Source organism: Trachurus trachurus (genome assembly GCF_905171665.1).
Source record: "Trachurus trachurus genome assembly, chromosome: 4".
Lineage (NCBI taxonomy): Eukaryota > Metazoa > Chordata > Actinopteri > Carangiformes > Carangidae > Trachurus > Trachurus trachurus.
In genome coordinates this window covers 31,872,155-31,893,179 of record NC_139898.1, presented here as the reverse complement: position 1 = coordinate 31,893,179, position 21,025 = coordinate 31,872,155, and the positions used below count along the sequence as shown (strand labels likewise).

Genomic DNA, 21,025 nt, shown 5'->3' with positions numbered 1-21,025 from the left:
ACAACTGTAACAGAGTAATGACAAAGTACTAATAGAAGTGACAGAGTACTGATGATGAGCTCTGCACTGCAAAAACTCAAAATCTTACCAAGAATATTTGTCTTATTTCTAGTCAAAACAAATCTAATTCTACTTAAGATAAGACTCATCACATAAAAAGTAGCTTGTTTTTAGACACTTTTTACTTCTTTCAAGCAGATTTTCACTTAAAATAAGTGGAAAAATCTGATAGTGGAGCAAGTTTTTCTTAGTTTCTTAGTTATTAGTTTTGACTAGGAATTAGACATTTGGACAAGAAATAAGACAAATATTCTTGGAAAGATTTTGAGTTTTTGCAGTGTGGTTGTCTCAGTGTCTGTGATGACATCACACTGGTCCTCATTCATCAAAATGTGTGTGCACACTAAGATAACATTGAGTGTGCGTTCTCACTCTAAAGGTTTGCGATGGCGCCCTCTCCCTGTCGAATGTGGTACTGTCAGTAAAGTCCCTCTTCTTCAGCCTTTCTTCTTCAAAAGAAAGGTTGATTTAAACAAAAAAGATATTTTCAATCAAATTGATTGAAAACATTTTTTTGGATTAAAGTCATATTTTTTGGGCGATATGGGCCATATATTTGTGTCTTTATCATTCAATAAAAGAAAAACTAGTTGATTTTAATAAAAGACATTTTCAACCACATAAAAAAAGGGTTTTTGGGTCTCAAATATTTTTTGCATTCAAACACTTTTTTTTTTTGATTGAAGTGAAGTTTGTTTTGATTGAAAATATATTTTTTGGTTGAATCAACTTTTCTTTTGATTGAATAATAAAGACACAAATGTAGCTCCATAGCCTTGAAGCTGTGTCAGCGACTGTTGAGGATTTGATTGATTTTCATGATCAATTTATCTGTCACAAGTTTAAAGCAGATATCAGTGGAATGTTTTTGTTAATATAAGTCCTAAATAGTCCTATTTTCCGTCAGCAATCACTTACATGAAGTATTTCAGCCTAAACACGAGTCTCTCCGTCACTCTGCTCTGCTGTAACCCGAGGAGAAAATTTTCCTTGTGGGATACAAGTGTTATCCAATGAGGAGAGAGAACGGCATGAAGGGCTGTGTGTGCAGCCAAGGGATGCGCGTGAATGTGGTGACGTAGCACGAGGACCAATTGATGCCTGACAAGGGCGGGGGCTGCTAACTCATGGTGCGTTCAAAGAAACTCGTACTTTGTGTTTTTCCTTCCTGTGAAGTCATACCAGTTCGATCTGGTACGAGTTCACGGGTCGGAAGTTACGAGTGGCCGTTATAGGGAACTTTCACAGACAACAGGATGGTAAAAACACGAGCTACGGGTTACCTGGAACGCTACCAAGTCGTAGTTGTGACTTGAAGCTGTAACTTACGGTTTCAAAAGCCTGCCTTGAACGCAGCATTAGCCGAAACGGCCGTGAAGCTGATATCTGCTTTAATTCAATACGTTCAGAAACCACTTATGTTTATTTTCGTTTTCCAGCCACAGTGCTGCGAGCGTCGTCGTCCATGGTGTCCAGTGTGGATTAGATTTGGCAGTTTGATTTTTTAAAAAGGCAAAAGACAACAAATGAAAAAGAAAAATCAGTCAAACAAAAAACAAATGAGTTATTTTCAATCATGATTAAATTCCTGGCAGTGTCGAGGAGAAATCTCAGGAGGGTTCATCTTCATTATGTTCAAAGTTAGTCACTGAAACTGTAGTGTTTAATTTTTATAATGGAGTTTCAATTCCAACCAATTCAGTTTTAATGTAAAGATAAATAAATAATTGATGTACTTTTCTTTTCCAACTGTTTTCCAACGACTTTTTGTCACTATCAGGCCTCCATACTGACCAACTCACCAGTAAAGTTGATCAAAGTCCAGTAAACAGTGAAATGAGGAATGTGCTTTTCTTCCACCATCAATGTAATTGAAATGGAAACTCTAAATATCTGAATTCACATGTTTTTTTTTTTTTTTTTTTATGTTCCTGTGATTCCTTTATACACGTTAACGGTTTCAGATCTTCTCATGTGTGTGTGTGTGTGTGTGTGCGATAGTGAGTAAAGAAAGTGTATCACTGCTGTATGTAGAAAATGTGAAGGCCTCCAGGTTTCAGACACTGATTTCCATCTAAGAATCATAAAAGCACTTTGTTTCGTTTCCATCATTTTTTTTACGCTTCGCTTTGACCTGAAAAGACAAAATCTTCATTTCTTTAAATCAATTGAAGAAAAAACCCCAAAAAACTCATCTTGTGCTTCAAGGCACTTTAGTTTTCAGGGATTCAGACCAGAGGAGGAAACCTGAAGTGACATCGACTGCAGAAACGGCCCAGAAATAGTTACAACAATAATAATAACAATCATCATCATCATCATTTAAGAATGAACACCCACAGCAGAGACCAGGGCCGTTGCTAGGAATTCTGGGCCCCCTTAAAGAATACTGAAGTGGGCCCCTCCCCCTAACTTTTCCCTTTTTTTTCTTAGACTACGTATGTATTATCGTTTTTAGCCTTCTTTGTTTTGATGCTAATGCAGCATTACACTGCAAAAACTCAAGTATCTTAGCAAGAATATTTCTCTTATTTCTAGTCAAAATGTAATTTCTAGTCAAAACAAATCTCATTATACTTAAAATAAGACGCATCATATTAAAAGTAGCTTGTTTCTAGACACTTTTTACTTCTTTCAAGCAGATTTTCACTTGGAATAAGTAGAAAAAATCTGATAGTGGAGCAAGTTTTTCTTCCTTATTACAAGCACAAAAAACTTACTTTCACTGGCAGATTTTTCTATTTATTGTGAATTTAAGTGAAAATTATCAAAAACAAGTTAATTTTTAGGTAATGAGTCTTATTTTAAGTGGAAAGAGATTAGTTTTGACTAGAAATGAGACATTTGGACAAGAAATAAGACAAATATTCTTGGAAAGATGTTGAGTTTTTACAGTGTACTATGGGTATTAGTCAGGGTCTTACGCAGAATAAATCAGTCATACAAAGATTAGACTACTGGGGTTTTTTATGGGCCCCACTGGGCGCTGGGCCCCTAGAATTATCATCACCTTTCTCCCCTATACAACGGCCCTGGCAGAGACACAGATACTTGTTAATTAAAATGAAAAACGAATCAGTGAAGAGTCGAAACCCTCACTCAGACCAGAGCAGCGTTGAAACCTCCTGCTCAAGAACCAATCAGACGTCACCTCAACCGTCAAACATGTTCGTAATAAAAAAACACAGCAACTGTTAAAAACTTGAAGTTTAAGCTTCAATTAAACACTGAATTTTCACAGGAGAAACAAAACAACAACAACAAAAAATTGTCCATAAAACCACATAAATGACGATAAATGAAACTTCATGCAGCGGAGCTTCGTCTCCAGCTCCAGTTCATTGACATTTTCTGTACTAACGGCTTTTTAAAAACTTAAGACGCTTGACATCCAAGGTTCGTATTGTGTCACAAGTTGTTTTGTTTTGTTTGTTGTTGTCTGAAACCTCAGAGCTGCACCGACGCCGCTGAAGAGGAGTAGTACGGCATCAAAGTTTGTTTTTTTTCTCCTGGTTTTTGGCTTTTGACACAAATATAGAAAAACACCGTGTCCCTCAGGTCGTCACCTGTCTGTCTTCTCCACTCCACCGTTTCACACCAGTCACCGTTTCCACTGAACATGAAGCTGAAAACACCGAGTCACATAGAGCACTGCGTGTGTGTGAGTGTGTGTGTGTGTGTGTGTATGAGGGGATAGGAGCACAGTGTGGGGGGGGGGGCGGGGATGTAAAATATGATCCAAACCTTCCTCAGACAGAGAACACTGGTCCATTTGTGATGGACAGTTGGGACAGTTAGGACCATAGGACCGTAGGTAGGACAGTAAAACAGTAGGAAAGTAGGTTAGACAGTAAAACAGTAAGATGGTAGGTAGGCCAGTAAAGAGTAGGATCGCAAGTAGGACAGTAGGTTAGACAGTAAAACAGTAGTAGGACAGTAGGTAGGAAAGAAGGTAGGACAGTAGGTTGGACAGTAAAACAGTAAGACAGCAGGTTGGACAGTAAGACAGGAAGACAGCAGGTTGGACAGTAAGACAGGAAGTTGGACAGTATAAGAGTAAGACAGTAGGTTTGACAGTTAAACAGTAGGACAGTAGGTAGGACATTGGGTTAGACAGCAGATAAGACAGAAGGTAGGCTAGTAGATTGGACAGCAGGTGGGACAATAGGTAGGACAGTATAAGAGTAGGACGGTAGGTACAGTAAGACACTGGGTTAGACAGAAGGTCGGACAGTAGCCTCGTAAACCAGCCTCTCGCGGAACTGCATTTCATTTCATTTCTGAGGGAGAGTCTGGCCTCATCCCCGTTGTAAGCGTTTGAGGTGGGCGGGAGCTGGGCAGGAGTAGTAGCGTTGACAGACAACCCCATTCAGCCAATCAGCAAGTTGGTGTAGTGACGGGGCTTTGCACCAGTCGGTCCCCGATTGGCCAACGTGCTGTGTCAATCACAGCGGCGACGGTGATTGGCTCGGCCTTCTGAGGGTTTCAGGCCAAACGCTTACAACGGGGATGAGGCCAGACTCTCCCTCAGAAATGAAATGAATTGCATTTCCGGGAGCAGCTAGTTTACGATGCTAGTCGGACAGTAGATTGGACAGTAAAACAATAGGACAGTAGGTTAGACATTGGGTTAGACAGAAGGTAGGACAGTAGGTTGGACAGTAGGTAGGACAGTTAAACAGTAAGACAGTAGGTTAGACATTGGGTTAGACAGAAGGTAGGACAGTAGGACAGGAAGTTGGACAGTATAAGAGTAAGACAGTAGGTAGGACATTGGGTTAGACAGCAGATAAGACCAAAGGTAGGCTAGTTAGTAGATTGGACAGTCGGTAGGACTCTACCCCACTAACACCTACACACACAGAGACTTCACTTCCTGTTTAGTTACACACTCTACAAATGTGTTTTCCTTCCAGCTGCACCTGAAGGTCAAAGGTCAGGACGTTGGAGGAGGTTGGCTTTCTGACACCTGAAGGTCAAATAAAAGGTCAAAGGTCGGACCTCTGATACCTAACGGTTAAACCTCGGAGCAGCAGCAGCAGCCGGTTCAGACCAGCGGCTGCTCGGGGTCAGAGGTCAGCTGGGTTTCCATCACGCCGTCTTCCGGGTACGGGTTGGGGTACGGGTTGAGGAACGGGTTGTTGAGGCTGGTCATCGGGACGAGGGCGATGGCGTTTTCAGCGGTGGCGTTTTCAGTGGTGGCGGTGGCGTTTTCAGCAACGGTGACGGTGGCGTTGTTCAGGTGGCCGGCGTCTCGGCCTGCAGGCTGGACATGCGGATCTGCGAGCTGCTCTTGCTGAGGATGGACAGCTGCGTCCCCCCGTTCACGCCGCTGCTCGCCAGCGAAGGGTGGCGGTGCTTCAGGTCCACAGCAAAGTACCGGTTCACCGTCCAGCTGCGCCATTTCCTCTTGATCTCCGATTGCACCTTGAGGGAGATACTTCACAAGGTCATTATTAATGGACCTCGCCGGAAAGAGACAAGCTTCAATGCAAACACCTATGCTGCACTGCAAAAACTCAAAATCTTTCCAAGAATACATGTCAAAATGTCTCAATTTTAGTCAAAACTAATCTCTTTCCACTTAAAATAAGACTCATCACCTAAAAATTAACTTGTTTTTAGACAGTTTTCACTTGTTTCAAACAAATTTTCAATTGGAATAAGTAGAAAGATCTGCCAGTGAAAGCAGGTTTTTTGTGCTTGTAATAAGAAAGAAAAACTTGCTCCACTGTCAGATTTTTCTACTTATTTAAAGTGGAAAATTTGCTTTTAAAAAGTAAAAAGTGTCTAAAAACAAGCTGCTTTTTAATGTGATGAGTCTTATTTTAAGTATAATTAGATTTGTTTTGACTAGAAATTACATTTTGACTAGAAATAAGACAAATATTCTTGGTAAGATTTAGAATTTTTGCAGTGTGTAACTAGAGATGCACCGATCCAGTTTTTTCCGATGCCTGGGCTGAGCGTATCGGCCGATACCGATCCGATACTACTGTTGAATGAATGAATGAACCGTATACCTTGCCACGTGAGTGAAGGCATCAGGCTTGACATAAACATTTAGCCTTGTTAAAAAAAGGTAACAAATTAACACAGATATAAATGCACTCAAAGGGATACGCCAACATTTTTTTTACATGTCTTGCCTCCCTCCCGAGTCCATGACCAGCAGATAGACACCATCCTTTCGACTGTGCGTGCAGTAACAAGGGAGATAGAGCCGTATCGCCCGTAATTAGCTTAGCTCAAACGCTGGAAGTGTATGGGTAGTGTTAGCCTGCCTCCACCTAAAGTCATCAGAGAAACTCTTCAGCAACTCTAAAAGGAAACTGGTGGGCCGATCTTCTCAGAGCTGACAAAACTCTCCGGTAAGGCATCTTGAGCGGTCAAATGCCGGTAACGGGACGAGATCTGATCCAGCTAATTAGTCAATATCGGAGCTGATATCCGATCCAGGTAGCGGACCGGTGCATCTCTAAGGGCCGAGATATACTTGCTGTAAACTACGCGTACGCGAGCTGCCGCGCGTATCCTGCGTCGCGTCACCTCGCGTCGATATGTGCGTTCGGTCGCAGGCGACGCATCAAACGGACGCAGGATACGCGCGGCAGCTCGCGTACGCGTACTTTACAGCAAGTATATCGAGGCCTTAACTGTAACATAAACAGTGTGTAATAATATTCTGTAAGGGTGTCAGATTCTGCTCTTGGGGGACATTTACCTCTCCGTTCAGGAAGCAGTAGAGGACGGCCACCACGAAGCCCTGAGGAGACACAAGAAGGTCCAAGTGTGAGACGAAAAAACTCACGAATGCAGGTGATGCAGGGATATAGGTGATGTAGATGATGCAGATGATTTAAGTCAGGGGTGGCCAACCAGCCAGGGTCTAAGAGCCAATTTTTTTTTTTATGGTGGTACTGCAAAGCTGTTTTTATTGTATTATGTTTATTATGTTTAAATGGAGCGTGCTGAAATGGTGCTGAAGCTTTGAAGCTTTGAAATGTGCTAAGGATGTGTCAACAATAAAGTAAGCATCCTCCCAGTCCTCAAGAAGTGTCCTGTTCTTGTCTTTATATTTGCACTTAACTTTGCATTTAGCCATTTTTGTGAATGAATCACAGCTTGCTGTGGGGAAAACAGTGCGTCGTTCACTGATTAATAACCGTTAACTGAAAAGATCCGACGTGAGTGGCAACGCGATCCTCTATGGGAGATTTTATTTTCTTGTTGTGATGAAACACACAAGCTGTGGAGCCACGTCCATTAAGCTCTCTCTCAGCTGACCGTGCTCAGGTGGAGGTTAGATCTTCACATGTTGAACTCTTTTTATACAAAGTAGCCAAACACCAGGCTGAAGAGAGAGGAACAGCAGAGGCTCAGTCAGCTGCAGGTGAACTGGCTAGAGAAAGCGAGCGCCGTTTTTAAATTTTTAAATTTTTAAATTTACTGTAAATTGGAGAGCCGCATTCTTATTGGCCAAGAGCCGCATGCGTCTCCCGAGCCACGGGTTGGCCACCCCTGATTTAAGTAATGTAGGTTATGTATAAGATGTAGAAGATGCAGGTGATTTTTTGGGATGCACTGTCTCTGTTTCGGCATTTCCCTCCCAGTGCAATATGTTTTACATAAGATTCTCTGAAAAGCAGTGTTTTGAAATGGGCTCCATGTCCCTGTTGGAAAATATCTTCAAAATATGATTCAATGTGGCCTATATGGATATAAATAAACTCCCAGGTATGTTGGAAATGTTTTTTTGTATTTTGTGTCATATTTTAACATTATGCTATTGTTGAGAATGGCACGCTCATTGACAAGAAAATTTCAAACTGGCACAAAGGTTGCCGACCCCTGATAATGTAGATGAAGTAGATGATGTAGATGATGTAGATGATGTAGATGATGACGCAGGTGGAGACGATGAGTCACCTGGAAGGATCCCAGTCCGAGCTCGAACACCAGACGTTCTCTCTTGCTGAAGTTCTCCGGGGAGAAGGCGAACACGGTGTAGTGGATCCCAAAGAGAGGAATCAGCAGCAGAGTGGAGCGAGCCAGCCTCCTGTAACACACACACACACACACACACACACACACACACACACACACACACAGGTGAGAAGAGAACATTGCCTTGTTTTGACAGTGCGACAGCAGCGTCTCTGTGACTCACAGGTAAATACTGGACTCGTTTCCTCCGATGTCTGGAGACTGAAGCTTCTGGACGAGGATGACGATGATGCCGACGAAGAGGACAAAGTTTATCTGCGGGATATAAAATATGTAATCAATGATCAATAATCAATAATCAAACAGCCTTGGTGAAGTTTAATGAAGCTTGTATGTGAGGCGGACTGTGAACGCACCATGATGGAAGCCAGCACTGGTCCTTTAATCACCCACCAGATGGCAGCGTTGTCGTTCATGTCCCAGCAGCTGCAGGAGGCAAAGACACAGAGGGTTAACAACACAACAATTGGTGTGTCCTGTCCTTGCTCATACAGATCCAGCACCAATCACATTGTTAAAGGGATAGTTCAACATTTTAGCAAATTGGCCCATTGCCATAATCCCTATAGTCATAGCAGTAGGTTCGTTACCTTTAATTGTCGGTGCAAGCTGTTTTTAGAACGGCGGAGCAGAGCCGTGAGCTGCTCAGAGCTACGCTACGGAGGCTCATTATGGGATTTCTTGGTTTCCCTCATCATCAAACTCATCAAATACACAATCCAACAACTCCACAACGCTCTGGTGGACAAGTTGTGACCTGCACATTCACCACGCTATGAGATAATAACACAACGTTACCACACAGAGTTGTTTCAGAGGGAAATACAGAGACTGCTTGATGAAAAACTGTCCCTGAAGGCAACGTGCATCAGTGGTTTTGCATGAATTTCCCTCTAAAACAACTCTGTCTGGTAACGTTGTGTTATTATCTCATAGCGTGGTGAATGTGCAGGTCGCAGGTCTTAGGAGTTAAAATGTGGAATAAGCTCAGTGATGAGTTGAAGACATGTAGTTCTTTGTTGAGTTTTAAGAAAGCCTTGAAATGTAAAATAATGAAAAATTATAAAATACAGTAATGATTACTTTCATCTTATTATTTTGGACTGTTGACATTCTAGGTAATTTAATTTCATAGAGTATAAAGGATAGGCAAATATAAGCCTTGGGCTTCAGCCTATTCCCTTTTCGGTCACTGTATGATATTTTCTTTTTTTTGTTTGTGTGTGTGTGTGTGTGTGTGTATGGTTGCAATTGTGTATAATATGTTTTGGCTAAACTGTTCACACAAAATGGTTGATTTTGATGTTGGTGTTGTATGACCGAAATAAACAAATTTCAATTAAAAAAAATTCAACTTGTGGGAAACCAAGAAATCCCATGAGCCTCCGTAGCGTAGCTCTGAGCAGCTCACGGCTCTGCTCCGCCGTTCTAAAAATAGCTTGCACCGACAATTAAAGGTAACGAACCTACTGCTATGACTATAGGGATTATGGCAATGGGCCAATTTGACAAAATGTTGAACTATCCTTTTAAGTGACTGTCTTTGTCTCATGTATTTCTTGTTTTTTTATGTTTAATTTGCTCTTTCAGGAGCTGGTGAGAAACAGCATTTTGTTTCAGCCTGTGTATTTCACAACACCTTGTTTTAAATGAGAATAAAACCACCTTGAACCTTGAACCTTGATAATACAACACAACACGAGGCTGCGAGTCATCTCTTACCCGATGTCGTCGAAGTGCAGCCTCAGCACCGCCCACAGGGTCACACACACGGTGGGCGCCCCTGAGTGAGACGAGAAGCAGAGACACTTTGATTAGCTGAAGAGACACAGAGACTCAGAGACTCAGAGACACAGAGAGGACGAGAGGACATGAGGACGTCTCACCCCAGCCGATGATGATGTACCAGTAGAAGTATCTCCTCTCGGGGAAGAAGGTCTCCACCAGCAGAGTGAAGAGGTACAGACCCTCGATGAAGAGCCAGAAGTAGTTGGACAGGACGCAGTAGTGGAAGAAGATCATCACGGCTCGACACTCCAGCTGCGAGTGGACACAGAGGGACACGTCAGTCACAGCTGGACACAGCTGGACACACCTGGACACTAGGGCCGACAGATCGAGCTTCGCTATTCGAATGAAATTCAAAATTGTTTTCAAAATGAGAACATTCGAAGGTGAAAACTGACGTTCACTTACGTGTTCCCACAGTACACGCACACATTCTTTTTTTTTCTTTTTATCGTTCGATCCGCGGACCACTTTTGTGCTTATCACGGATCAACTTTGATCCGTTGCATCACTATTTAGAATATTTCGATTTCCCTTCTTGAAGTTTTATTGAGTTGGTAAAACTTAAAGGGATAGTTCACCCAAAATTCAAATTTCACTCATTATCTACTCACCCTCATGTGGACTAAGGGCTGGGAGAAGTTTCAGAGTCCTCTGCGGCTTCTCTGAGTTACAGCGGGGCTCCGTGCAGCACTGCATGTCCATATGACGAAGAAAAGTGAGCTCCGTTCACAACCGTCATATGGACATGCAGTGCTGCACGGAGCCCCACTGTAAAAAATTTGAATTTTGGGTGAACTATCCCTTTAAGTGTGTTGCAAATGTTACATAACAGATATGTTTGGAATGCCCTTTAGTGGACACACAATGTAATAAAAAGAAAAAACTGAAATACACATTCAAAATTTGAGTATAATTTGAATATGTAACATTAAAAGCATTAGAAATTCTACTCTGCTTTGGGGGGAGGATGGACAGCCCTACTGGACACGCTGCAGCAGCATCACCGTCACCATGACGATTAACTCACAGTGTGTATGAAGCAGTGCTCGCTGTCCTCGGCGGCGTACAACACGCCGTCTTTGATGAAGACGGAGATCGCTCTGAGCATGAACGACACAAACAGGTTCATGTGGATGAAGTTCCTGGTGCAGTGGAGCTTCCTGTGGAGACACACACACACACACACACACACACACACACACACACACACACACACACACACACACACACACACACACACACACACACACACACACACACACACACACACACACACACACACACACACACATGAACATCAGGTCAACATTCATCTGTTCACTGAGAGTTACTGTGATGCAGCAGCTGTTTTATCCTCTAGGTGAGTTCCTTCATCATAAGAAGCTGCTGCCAGCGCATCAATATAAAACTACATCAGTGGTCTTAGTAGTAGTAGTGGTAATAGTATTAGGTAATAGGGATTATGGGATTACAAGACAGACTGAAAAATACATGAAAACAAAAATAGTAGTAGTAGTAGTGACAGTAGTATTAGAGGTAATAGTAAAAGTAGTAGAGGTAGTAATAGTGGTTATAGCATTAATAGCAGTAGTAGTGACAGTAATAGTGATAATAGAATTAATAGTAGTAACAGTAGTAGTATAATTGTAGTAGTAGTAATAGTAGTAGTAGTAGTACTAGTAGTAGTATAATTGTAGTAGTAGTAGTAGCAGTGATAGTGGTAGCAGTAGTAGTACTAGTTTGAGCAGTAGTAGTACGCAGCAGTTTCACTATTAAAAGCTGGATGTTTTTCCTCAACACTGGTGATAATAAATACGACATCATATAAATCCATGTATTGATGTTATATAGATAATATAGACTATTGACTATTGATTATTGATTATTGAACATTATAACTGACTCTGCTGCTGCTCAGTGCTCAGCCTCTTCATCGTGTCGTCACCATGGCGACTGACCTGAACCTGCAGAGGATGACCATGGCGGTGGTGAGCGACACCAGCGAGGTGCTGTAGCCGACGGTGTACAGAGCCTTCACCGACACGAAGTACGGGTCCTGGGGGGGGGGGGCATACGCAGCTGTCAATCACACTGCAGACAGACAGACAGGTGTGTGTGTTTGTGTGTTGTGTGTGTGTGTGTGTGTGTGTGTGTGTGTGTGTGTGTGTGTGTGTGTGTGTGTGTGTGTGTGTGTGTGTGTGTTACCGACCGGGTTGCTGCTGTTTCCCTCCTCGTACAAACAGGCGTCGATGTAGTGAGGGAAGGTCTCGGACCAGCCGAACTCCGTGCAGTTACGACTCACCTTCCCCACCTCTGTAGACACACAAACACACACAAACACACAGACACACACACTTCAAACCGAGGGCTATGACAAGTTTCCCAGAATGCATCTTGCGGCAACCGGCAGCTGTTTTATTTCTCACTGTAGCGCTGTTATTACGTCACTTTGTTAAGTTTTAATATTTTTCCATGCGAGAAAGTAGCTGTTTAGATCCCCAATGTGCGGTCGGTTTATCCAAATGAGGCTGTTTAGACGTTTGCTCCGATGTTTTTCGGAGAAGTGAAGCTCCACGGTGGAGCCTCCACCTGTGGAGCAGATCAACGGCTCGTCATAGAGACACACTGCAAAAACTCAAAATCTTTTGTCTTATTTCTTGTCAAAATGTCTAATTTCTAGTCAAAACTAATCTCTTTCCACTTGAAAGAAGACTCATCACCTAAAAATTTACTTGTTTTCAGATAATTTTCACTTGTTTCAAACTAATTTTCAATTGAAATAAGTAGAAAAATCTGCCAGTGAAAGCAAGTTTTTTGTGCCTTGTAATAAGGAAGAAAAACTTGCTCCACTGTCAGATTTTTCGACTTATTTCAAGTGAAAATATGCTTGAAAGAAGTAAAAAGTGTCTAAAAACAAGCTACGTTTTAATGTGATGAGTCTTATTTCAAGTAGAATTAGATTTGTTTTGACAAGGAATGACATTTTGACTAGAAATAAGACAAATATTCTTGGTAAGATTTTGAGTTTTTGCAGTGCACCACCCGTCCGGAGAGCTGGTCAGCCGGCCAACCTCCGTCGTCATCCCGGGGAAGAAAAGACGATCGCTAATTAACTTACCCGCAGGTTTTTAGAGGTTTACCGCCGGCTGGTTACATTCTTTTTAGGAGATAAATGCTGGTCTCATTGATGAAATGTAACAATTGTGGCAGTCGCATTAGTTAGTTTGAATTAAAAGTGAAGCTTCATGTGTGTATTGGACACAGGAGCAGCACTGCCTGGGGGCTCTGTAGCCTACATACAGAAATCACCGCATTTACATTTTACATTTACATTTATTTTATTAAGTTAACGTGGTTTTGAATACAGGATTTGTGGCAAAAGCTTGTCACGTCTGCTTATGTGAAAGCCAGCAGAGACTATACTGATGACCTATGTGCAGTGGCGGACTGGCACCAAAAAGAGGCCCTGGCAATTTTGACAGAGAGAGGCCACATTGCCTTCTCAGGTCATGGGGGGGTTGCACAATGGTTTGCACAGATAAGTCTTAAAATGTGTGCAACACCTTCTCATCACAATCCACGCCATCTAGGCTACAGTAGCCTACACAGATCAGCTGTTATTAAAATCCAACTCATCAACAACAGGATCACGATATTAGACCACCACTCACATTACACAACAAACAATTAATCCACACTCAAACCGAAGCAACAATAATGTTAACTGTACAACAATAATGTTAACTGTACTCTACAAGCTATATTACAAGGTATAGCCTACAACAGATATGACAGGCAACCTCGTGTGTGTGTGTGTGTGTGTGTGTGTGCGTGCGTGCGTGCGTGCGTGTGCGTGTAAGAAAGAGAGGGGGAGAGAGAGAGAAAACTTTAAAACCTGCTAAGTTAGCTGTTAGCTACCGTAGCTCAGGCGTTGGTCTCCGTCAGGTAAAAGCTGCCGTTTATTCCTCAAATGCAGTTAAAAAAGTTGTTGAGCCTCTCCGGTAGTGTTATCCATCACTGCAGTTGAAATACCCGCTAAACTGCTGGACGCAAAATCCGAGGGGGCGTCTGTTTGTTTACAATTCACGAAACGTAAACGTACGTGACGCTCACACGCAATGAGGCAACGTAGCCTCCTTGGCGTACAAGTCTGGGGGAACATACTGCGCATGTACACACACCGTACGGGCAGGAGAGACAGAGCAGCTCTCTGCCTACATACAATGAGACGGCGAGTGGCTTCTACGGCCGCTGCCTGGCCGGAGGTAAACTAGTCCCCTGACCGCACGTCCCTGCTTGAGAGCAGTGTGTGCGTGCGTGATTGAATGAGTGAGACAACCTACAGTAGCTAACCCCCCCTCTCCGCCCCTTAGAATACGTTTTAATGTTGAAACATGTTAAGAGTTAGTTTTGTGTTAGTCCATGGCATAATTTCCGGCCGCCTATTAACGCAGCCGCTCCGCTTTATTTATTTAGCCTATTCATTCATTCATTTATTCATTTATTTGCGGCCGCGGCCGCCTATTGATGCAGCCCTTCCGCTCCACTTTATCTATTTGGTGGAGCCGCCTCCACATTGCCCAATGGCCAGTCCGTCCCTGCCTATGTGATTGTTGAAGCGGTGTCCCAATTCGTAGGGAATTAGAATTGGAATTGGGCCTTTATCAGTAGGCTACACGCACACACACAAACACACACTCATGTTGTAGGCTAGTTGTTGTTCCCAGACTGACCGTAGTCTTCCTCGCTCATAAACTGGGAGAAGAGTTCAGGACAGTTGACCTCCACCACGTCTCCGATCTGAGCCGCCTGCCAACACGTCAGGTTGTCCCACATCGTCGGACACCCTGAGGACACACACACAGGAGGACACACACGGGAGGACACACACGAGGACACAGGTGGACGTGGTCAGTGTCTCACTCCAAAACGTCCACAAAACAACGAACCAATCAAAGCCACTGCAAAAACTCAAAATCTTACCAAGAATATTTGTCTTATTTTCTAGTCAAAATGTCATCTACTTATACTTAAAATAAGACTCATCACATTAAAACATAGCTTGTTGTTAGACACCTTTTGCTTCTTTCAAGCATATTTTCACTTGAAATAAGTATAAAAATCTGATAGAGGAGCAAGTTTTTCTTTCTTATTACAAGCAACAAAAAAAACCTGCTTTCACTGGCAGATTTTTCTACTTATTTCAATTGAAAATTAGTTTGAAACAAGTGAAAATTATCTGAAAACAAGTTAATTTTTAGGTGATGAGTCTTATTTAAAGTGGAAAGAGATTAGTTTTGACTAGAAATGAGACATTTTGACTAGAAATAAGACAAATATTCTTGGAAAGATTTTGAGTTTTTGCAGTGTAGGATGAAAAACATCAGTTTAACTAAGAGCCAGAGACTCTGACTGACACACATCATCATGACCTCTGACCTCTGGTGTGTGTGTGTTTGGGGGGGTTTACGTACCGAACTCGGGGTCGTTCTCGGGGTCGTTCATCATCTCAAAACATTTCTCCTGCTCCCTCTTGATCACACAGTTGGAGGGAACCTGCTGACTGGAAACCTGCAGGACACACACACACACGCACACACACACACACACACACAGAGGGGAAGAGGTCGTCAGTCCAGGAGAACTCACAGCTACTGGAGGTGGGGGTGGGGGATATAGAAAAGGGGGGGGGGGGAAGAGGGGGAGGAGGAGAGAGGGAGAGGGAGGAGAAGGGGAGAAAGAGAGGGGGGAAGGAGAGAGGGAGAAAGAGAGAGGAGGAGGAGAGGAGTAAAGGGGATAAGAGAAAAGAGGGAAGAGGAGAGAGGGAGGAGGAGAAGGGGAGGAGGAGGAGAGGGGAGAAAGAGAAGGGGAGAAAGAGAGGGGAGGAGGAGAGGGAGGAGGGGGAGAGAGGAGAAGGAGAGAAAGAAAGGGGGAGGAGGAGAGGAGTAAAGGGGAGGGGGAGAGGAAGAGGAGAGGGGAGAAAGAGAGGGGTAGGAGGAGAGAGGGAGGAGGAGTGGAGTAAAGGGGAGGAGGAGAGAGGGAGAGAGGAGAAGGAGAGAAAGAAAGGGGGAGGAGGAGAGGGGAGAAGTAGAAGGGGAGAGAGAAAGAGGAGGAGGAGAGGGGTAAAGGGGATGAGAGAGGAGAGGGAGGAGGAGGAAAGGGGAGAAGGAGAAGGGGAGAAAGAGAGGGGAGGAGGAGGAGGAGGAAAGAGGAGAAAGAGAGGGGGAGGAGGAGAGAGGGAGAAGTAGAAGGGGAGAAAGGTGAGGGGGATGAGAGGAGTAGAGGGGAGGAGGAGAAGGTAAGGAGGAGGAGAGGGGGAGAAAAAGACGGGGAGGAGGAGAGTTGAGAAGGGGAGGAGGAGGAGGAAATGAGGGAATCCCTTTGGAAAGAGAGAGAGTGGGAGGAGGAGGAGTACTACTCTCCCCTTCCTCAGCCTGATGTTGAGTAACGATGAATTAATGACGACGCCTCCGTCGCTGCTTCACTCTGACGGGTGAATTATTGATGAGCAGCTCGGTGACTTTAACAACACGTTCGACTGAGGCTGATGAATCTCCTGATGAGCTCCGTCACCTGTTGCTGCTCTTAGGGAAACAGAGAGTAAAGAGTTTCTCACCGAGGCCGAGGAGACGAGGAGGAGGAGGAGGAACATGTTGTTGTTGTTGTTGGCTGCAGACATTTTGTCAGTTTGTTTGTGAAGTCGTCACACGGCAGCAGCAGACGATCACCTCACCACCTGAGGAGACACCAGAACATCTTCATCATCATCACCGACATCTACAGTATCTGTCTGTCAATAAAGATTTGTTAAAGGGGACACATTCTGCCCCTTTTCCACAAATTAAAATAGTTTCCAGGTGTCTTAAAGACGTGTTCAGGTATAGGGCTCGAAAGGTCATGTGATTCCGTGATGCATTGTGGGCCGTCATCGCCATTCTTATGGGCAACAGTTTACGTTGCCATGGGAACTCATGGTAGAGACCGAAGGACAGAGCGAGAGAGAAAGGACACTAACTGCTGCGTATTTAACATTATAACAAGTTTTTATTATAAATAACCGTGAAAATGTTGTGAGCAAACCAACATGTGTCGTGTGATGGAGGAGAAAGTAAGGTTTGGTCGTTTTGACGGCAGCTATCCAAGCCATTCAGCGCCGCCGCCTCTTGGTCAGCTCCGGTCAGGTCTAAGACCCGAGGTCCTTGGCTGGTTTCCAAGCAGGAAACGGAAAAAATCTCAGCCCATCAAGCTTTTTGCCGTTGTGATCATGCGGACGATTGTGGCAGCTAATCACACAACAAGTCTGCATCATCTCACCGGAACAAAAAAGAAAAACACTACTGAAAACTCTCTGCCGAGGATACTCTACCATAGACACTCCACTACAACCGCTTTCGAAATGCCTGCAAAGCCCACAATGCATTGCGGTTTCCCCACCCCGTGACGTCACCCTTTCGAGCCCTTTTAAAAAACAATTTATCGTAAAGATTCCTAAATACCGTCACTTTCCCAAAAAGATTGTCTGAACCATATCGTCAGATGTCCGCCCAAGTAAGTCACGAAAACTGCGAAAAATTTGCATTGAAGTCAATGGAACGGGCGAGAAAAAAAAGAGCGTAAAAGAACAATCATCAGAGTTTTTCAAACGTCTACTGCTCAGGCATACTTTCACCTAGAGACTTCATTTGAACTTTAAACAGTAGACACAAGTCTTGTGTATTGGTGTATTAATCCACGTTTTGATAGGTCATGTAGTTTTTGATCAATCCCTGTTCAATTACCATGATGATTTTTGGAGATATTTTGAGATTATAATGGGTGTGTATTGCACGGAATGTTCGGGCTAGAGTGCGTGACATCATCGGTCAGAGTGGGAGAGAGCCCAGAAAAATTCCAGATTTTTTCTCTTTCCACACTCCTCCCGGACACGATTTACACTCTACACGCATGATTTTTTCCAAATTTGTAGACAATCTTGTTATCTCTCTCCCAATGTGCTCAAAATATCGGAGAGGCTTACAGAATTTGAATTGTCAGCCTCTGAGTGCGGCCACGTCTGTCTCTGCTCCTCATTGACTCCAATACAAAGATTTTCTGAGAGAAGCAGAACGGACCGATGTTTTAAACTCCCAAGTGTCTCCAAAATATTTACTGTTTTTATTTTTAAAAAAAAGTTTTTATTTTGTTTTATGCTGTTCTTTTTAAATGTTTTGTCTTTATGTAAAGCACATTGAGTTGCCTTGGTATGAAATGCGCTATATAAATAAAGATGCCTTGCCTTGCCTTGCCTAAAATATTGCAGGAGAGTGTTTCATGTTTAACTTTATGCCTTTTGGAGATAATTTCATCAAGCTAGGCTTAACTGTTCACAATAACAGACATTTAGACCAGAGGTACCAAACCTTTGTATGACACTATACATATTGTCCAATTGAACCGATCAGTGCCCCTTTTAAAGGGACAACGAGGAGTTTCTCCATCGGCAGAACGAAGAAAGAAAATTCTGCGACAATAAAAAAGTCTCATATTAATGTGGATGAATCTATGTTACCACTTGTTAATGGGCCCATTTTCGATAAATATATCGTTTTGTCTCTATCATTATTTTGTTATTATTACTGGTGGTGGAAATGCTGGTTGAGCCGACCAGCGTTTCTTTACTTTAGGTTTCGTGGCGAGTCATGAGAATAACGCCGCCGAATCTCCGTTTATGGTCGGAACTACAATGGTATGTGATCGTCTTCAGACCTCTGACTTTAATTCTTGATGAATGAAAACATGAGTCTGTCTTGCGCTGCTTTTCCAAAACTCCTCATTGTCCCTTTAACCGCACAAAGCAAAACATGGAAGAATGTTACAACTTTCAGCCTCCACAACCAAAGCGAGCCGTCTTTGTCAGGTGTGAAAATAACCTCAGTGACGTGTGTGTGAACAGCACAGCGCCCCCCTGTGGTGACCCTGTGCTCACTGTTTGTTGTTTTACATGTTGTCCTGTCGGGTCCGTGCTCCAACCGCACACACTCTTCATGTGACGAAGACGGCGCTGAACTGGTTAACGATTCGTTCACACACTCAACATGAATGTGTGGAGGTTCTGCATCCAGAACCAGAACCAGGCCCGGCACTCGGGTGTGTGTGTGTGTGTGTGTGTGTGTGTGTCCTCTGCAGCTTGGCAGCTTCTACCCAAACAAACGCTGCCAGCAACAAGCCCCGCCCCCTCCCTGTCGTTGTCAAGGGCAACAGCTTTGAGAGCTGCTGAGCTTGGATCAGAAACTGAACCACGTGGACCTGAACGCCCCTTCTGCTCCTTCTCCTCCTGCTCCTTCTCCTGCTCCTCGCTGCAAACACAACACAACACAACACACAGATCTCACGTCGCTCATGACGATCGCTCCACATTCAGCCTCAATGGAAACAGTAGAAGAAACAGTAGAAACAGTAGAAACAAACACGTCTCCACCGGCCGCCAGCTCCCCGTCCTGCAGCCTGAATATTAATCATCACGGCCAGCCAGCTCCACAAAGTAACACAACACACAAAACCTTCATTCATATTAACACACACACACACAATAAAAAAATAAGAAAAGCAAGACGCAACATGCATGGAGGAAAGTGCAGCTCTGCCAAGAGGCCACACAGCGACTGATGGTATCTCACCCTGGGAGCTCTCTCTCTCTGTGTGTGTGTGTGTGTGTGTGTGTGTGTGTGTGTGTGTGTGTGTGTGTGTGTGTGTGTGTGTGTGTGTGTGTGTGTGTGTGTGACCTATTGAGCACCTCCTGTGAAAGTGATGCTTCACTAGTTCAGTATAAGTGTAATCAAACGTCAAAGGAGAAGCTGAGCTGCTTCGTTTAACTTCCTTTAAATCTCTTCTCATGTCGTCTCCTCTTACTGTTTGTTTAATGTAATAAATATCATTTTGATTTGAGATGTTTCTGTTTCCGTAGCCGCAACAATTAATTGAACAATAATCGATTATTAAATTAATCGTCAACTATTTTGATAATAAGATTTACCTGCTGTTGCAATGTTTTATGTGAGCGTCAATGTGGATTTTATAGCTTTTATGTGAGATTTTTTTAATGTGGGTTTTTACGTTGGTGTTTGTCTGTCTAACTGTTCGGAGCCCAAACTGATGACAATTTTTTGTCCTTGTGATAGACAATAAAGCTTTTTGAATTGAATTGAATTGAATTAATCTAATAATCGGTTTGAGTCGTTTTTTAAGAAAAATAGTCCAAATTATTTGATTTCAGCTTCTTAAATGTGAATATTTCTGGTTTCTTTGTTCCTTCATGACAGTAAACTGAGTCTCTCTTTGGTTTGTGGACATAAACGTGGTTTGAGAAACACTGATTGATGTTTTTCAACACTTTTTAAACATTTTATCGACCAAACAACTAATCGATCGATTTGTTTACATCATCGACAGATTAATCGATAATAATAAATATGCATTCCTAATTATTATTATAATTCTAATAATGAGAAGAAGAACTGTTATTTTTTATTTTTGTGAAATGAAAACTGTCACTACACAATTTGGGAGGGTTTTACAAACCCTCACCTGTGACATGCGGGGTGCAGGGGTTCAGCTACGACAGCTGTCTGTGCTCTAACAGTGATGTAACCCACACACACACACACACACACACTTTCAAAATGACCTTTGACCTCTCTCTCAGTCGAAACAGAGACAAAAGACGACGTCATCGTCATCATCGTCTGCTGTGTTGATCCAGAGGTGGACGTCACTCAAGTCCCCGCCTCTAAATTTAGCCCAAGGAATTATGGGAGGAATTATTGTACACACACCACTTAGGCAGGGTTAGGGGGGGGGGGGGTACCCATAATTCATCGGGGGCAGACACTATGAGATCAGAGTCCAGTCCTCTGTCTCCTCTTGTTTAAAAAGGAGCTTTAATACAAACATCTACTTTTATTTTGAAGGAGCTTTACTGTAATACAAACATTTACCTTTATTTTGAAGGAGCTTTACTGTAATACAAACATTTACCTTTATTTTGAAGGAGCTTTAATACAAACATCTACTTTTATTTTGAAGGAGCTTTACTGTAATACAAACATTTACCTTTATTTTGAAGGAGCTTTAATACAAACATCTACCTTTATTTTGAAGGAGCTTTAATACAAACATCTACCTTTATTTT

General features: G+C 43.0%; 1 protein-coding gene across 1 annotated transcript; it reads right to left on the bottom strand.

The window, feature by feature from the left end:
• Positions 1-5,107: 5,107 nt before the first annotated feature.
• LOC310984711 (pituitary adenylate cyclase-activating polypeptide type I receptor-like) lies at positions 5,108-20,430 on the bottom strand (the record flags this gene model as incomplete). The annotated part of the gene is made up of 13 exons (XM_083970025.1): positions 5,108-5,500; positions 6,785-6,826; positions 7,990-8,119; positions 8,231-8,322; positions 8,424-8,493; positions 9,790-9,850; positions 9,954-10,107; positions 10,886-11,018; positions 11,817-11,914; positions 12,068-12,171; positions 14,592-14,705; positions 15,333-15,429; positions 20,422-20,430. The coding sequence occupies 13 exons, from the start codon at positions 20,428-20,430 to the stop codon at positions 5,108-5,110; spliced, it is 1,497 nt and encodes a 498-aa protein (XP_083826151.1).
• Between the last annotated feature and the right edge of the window lie 595 nt (positions 20,431-21,025).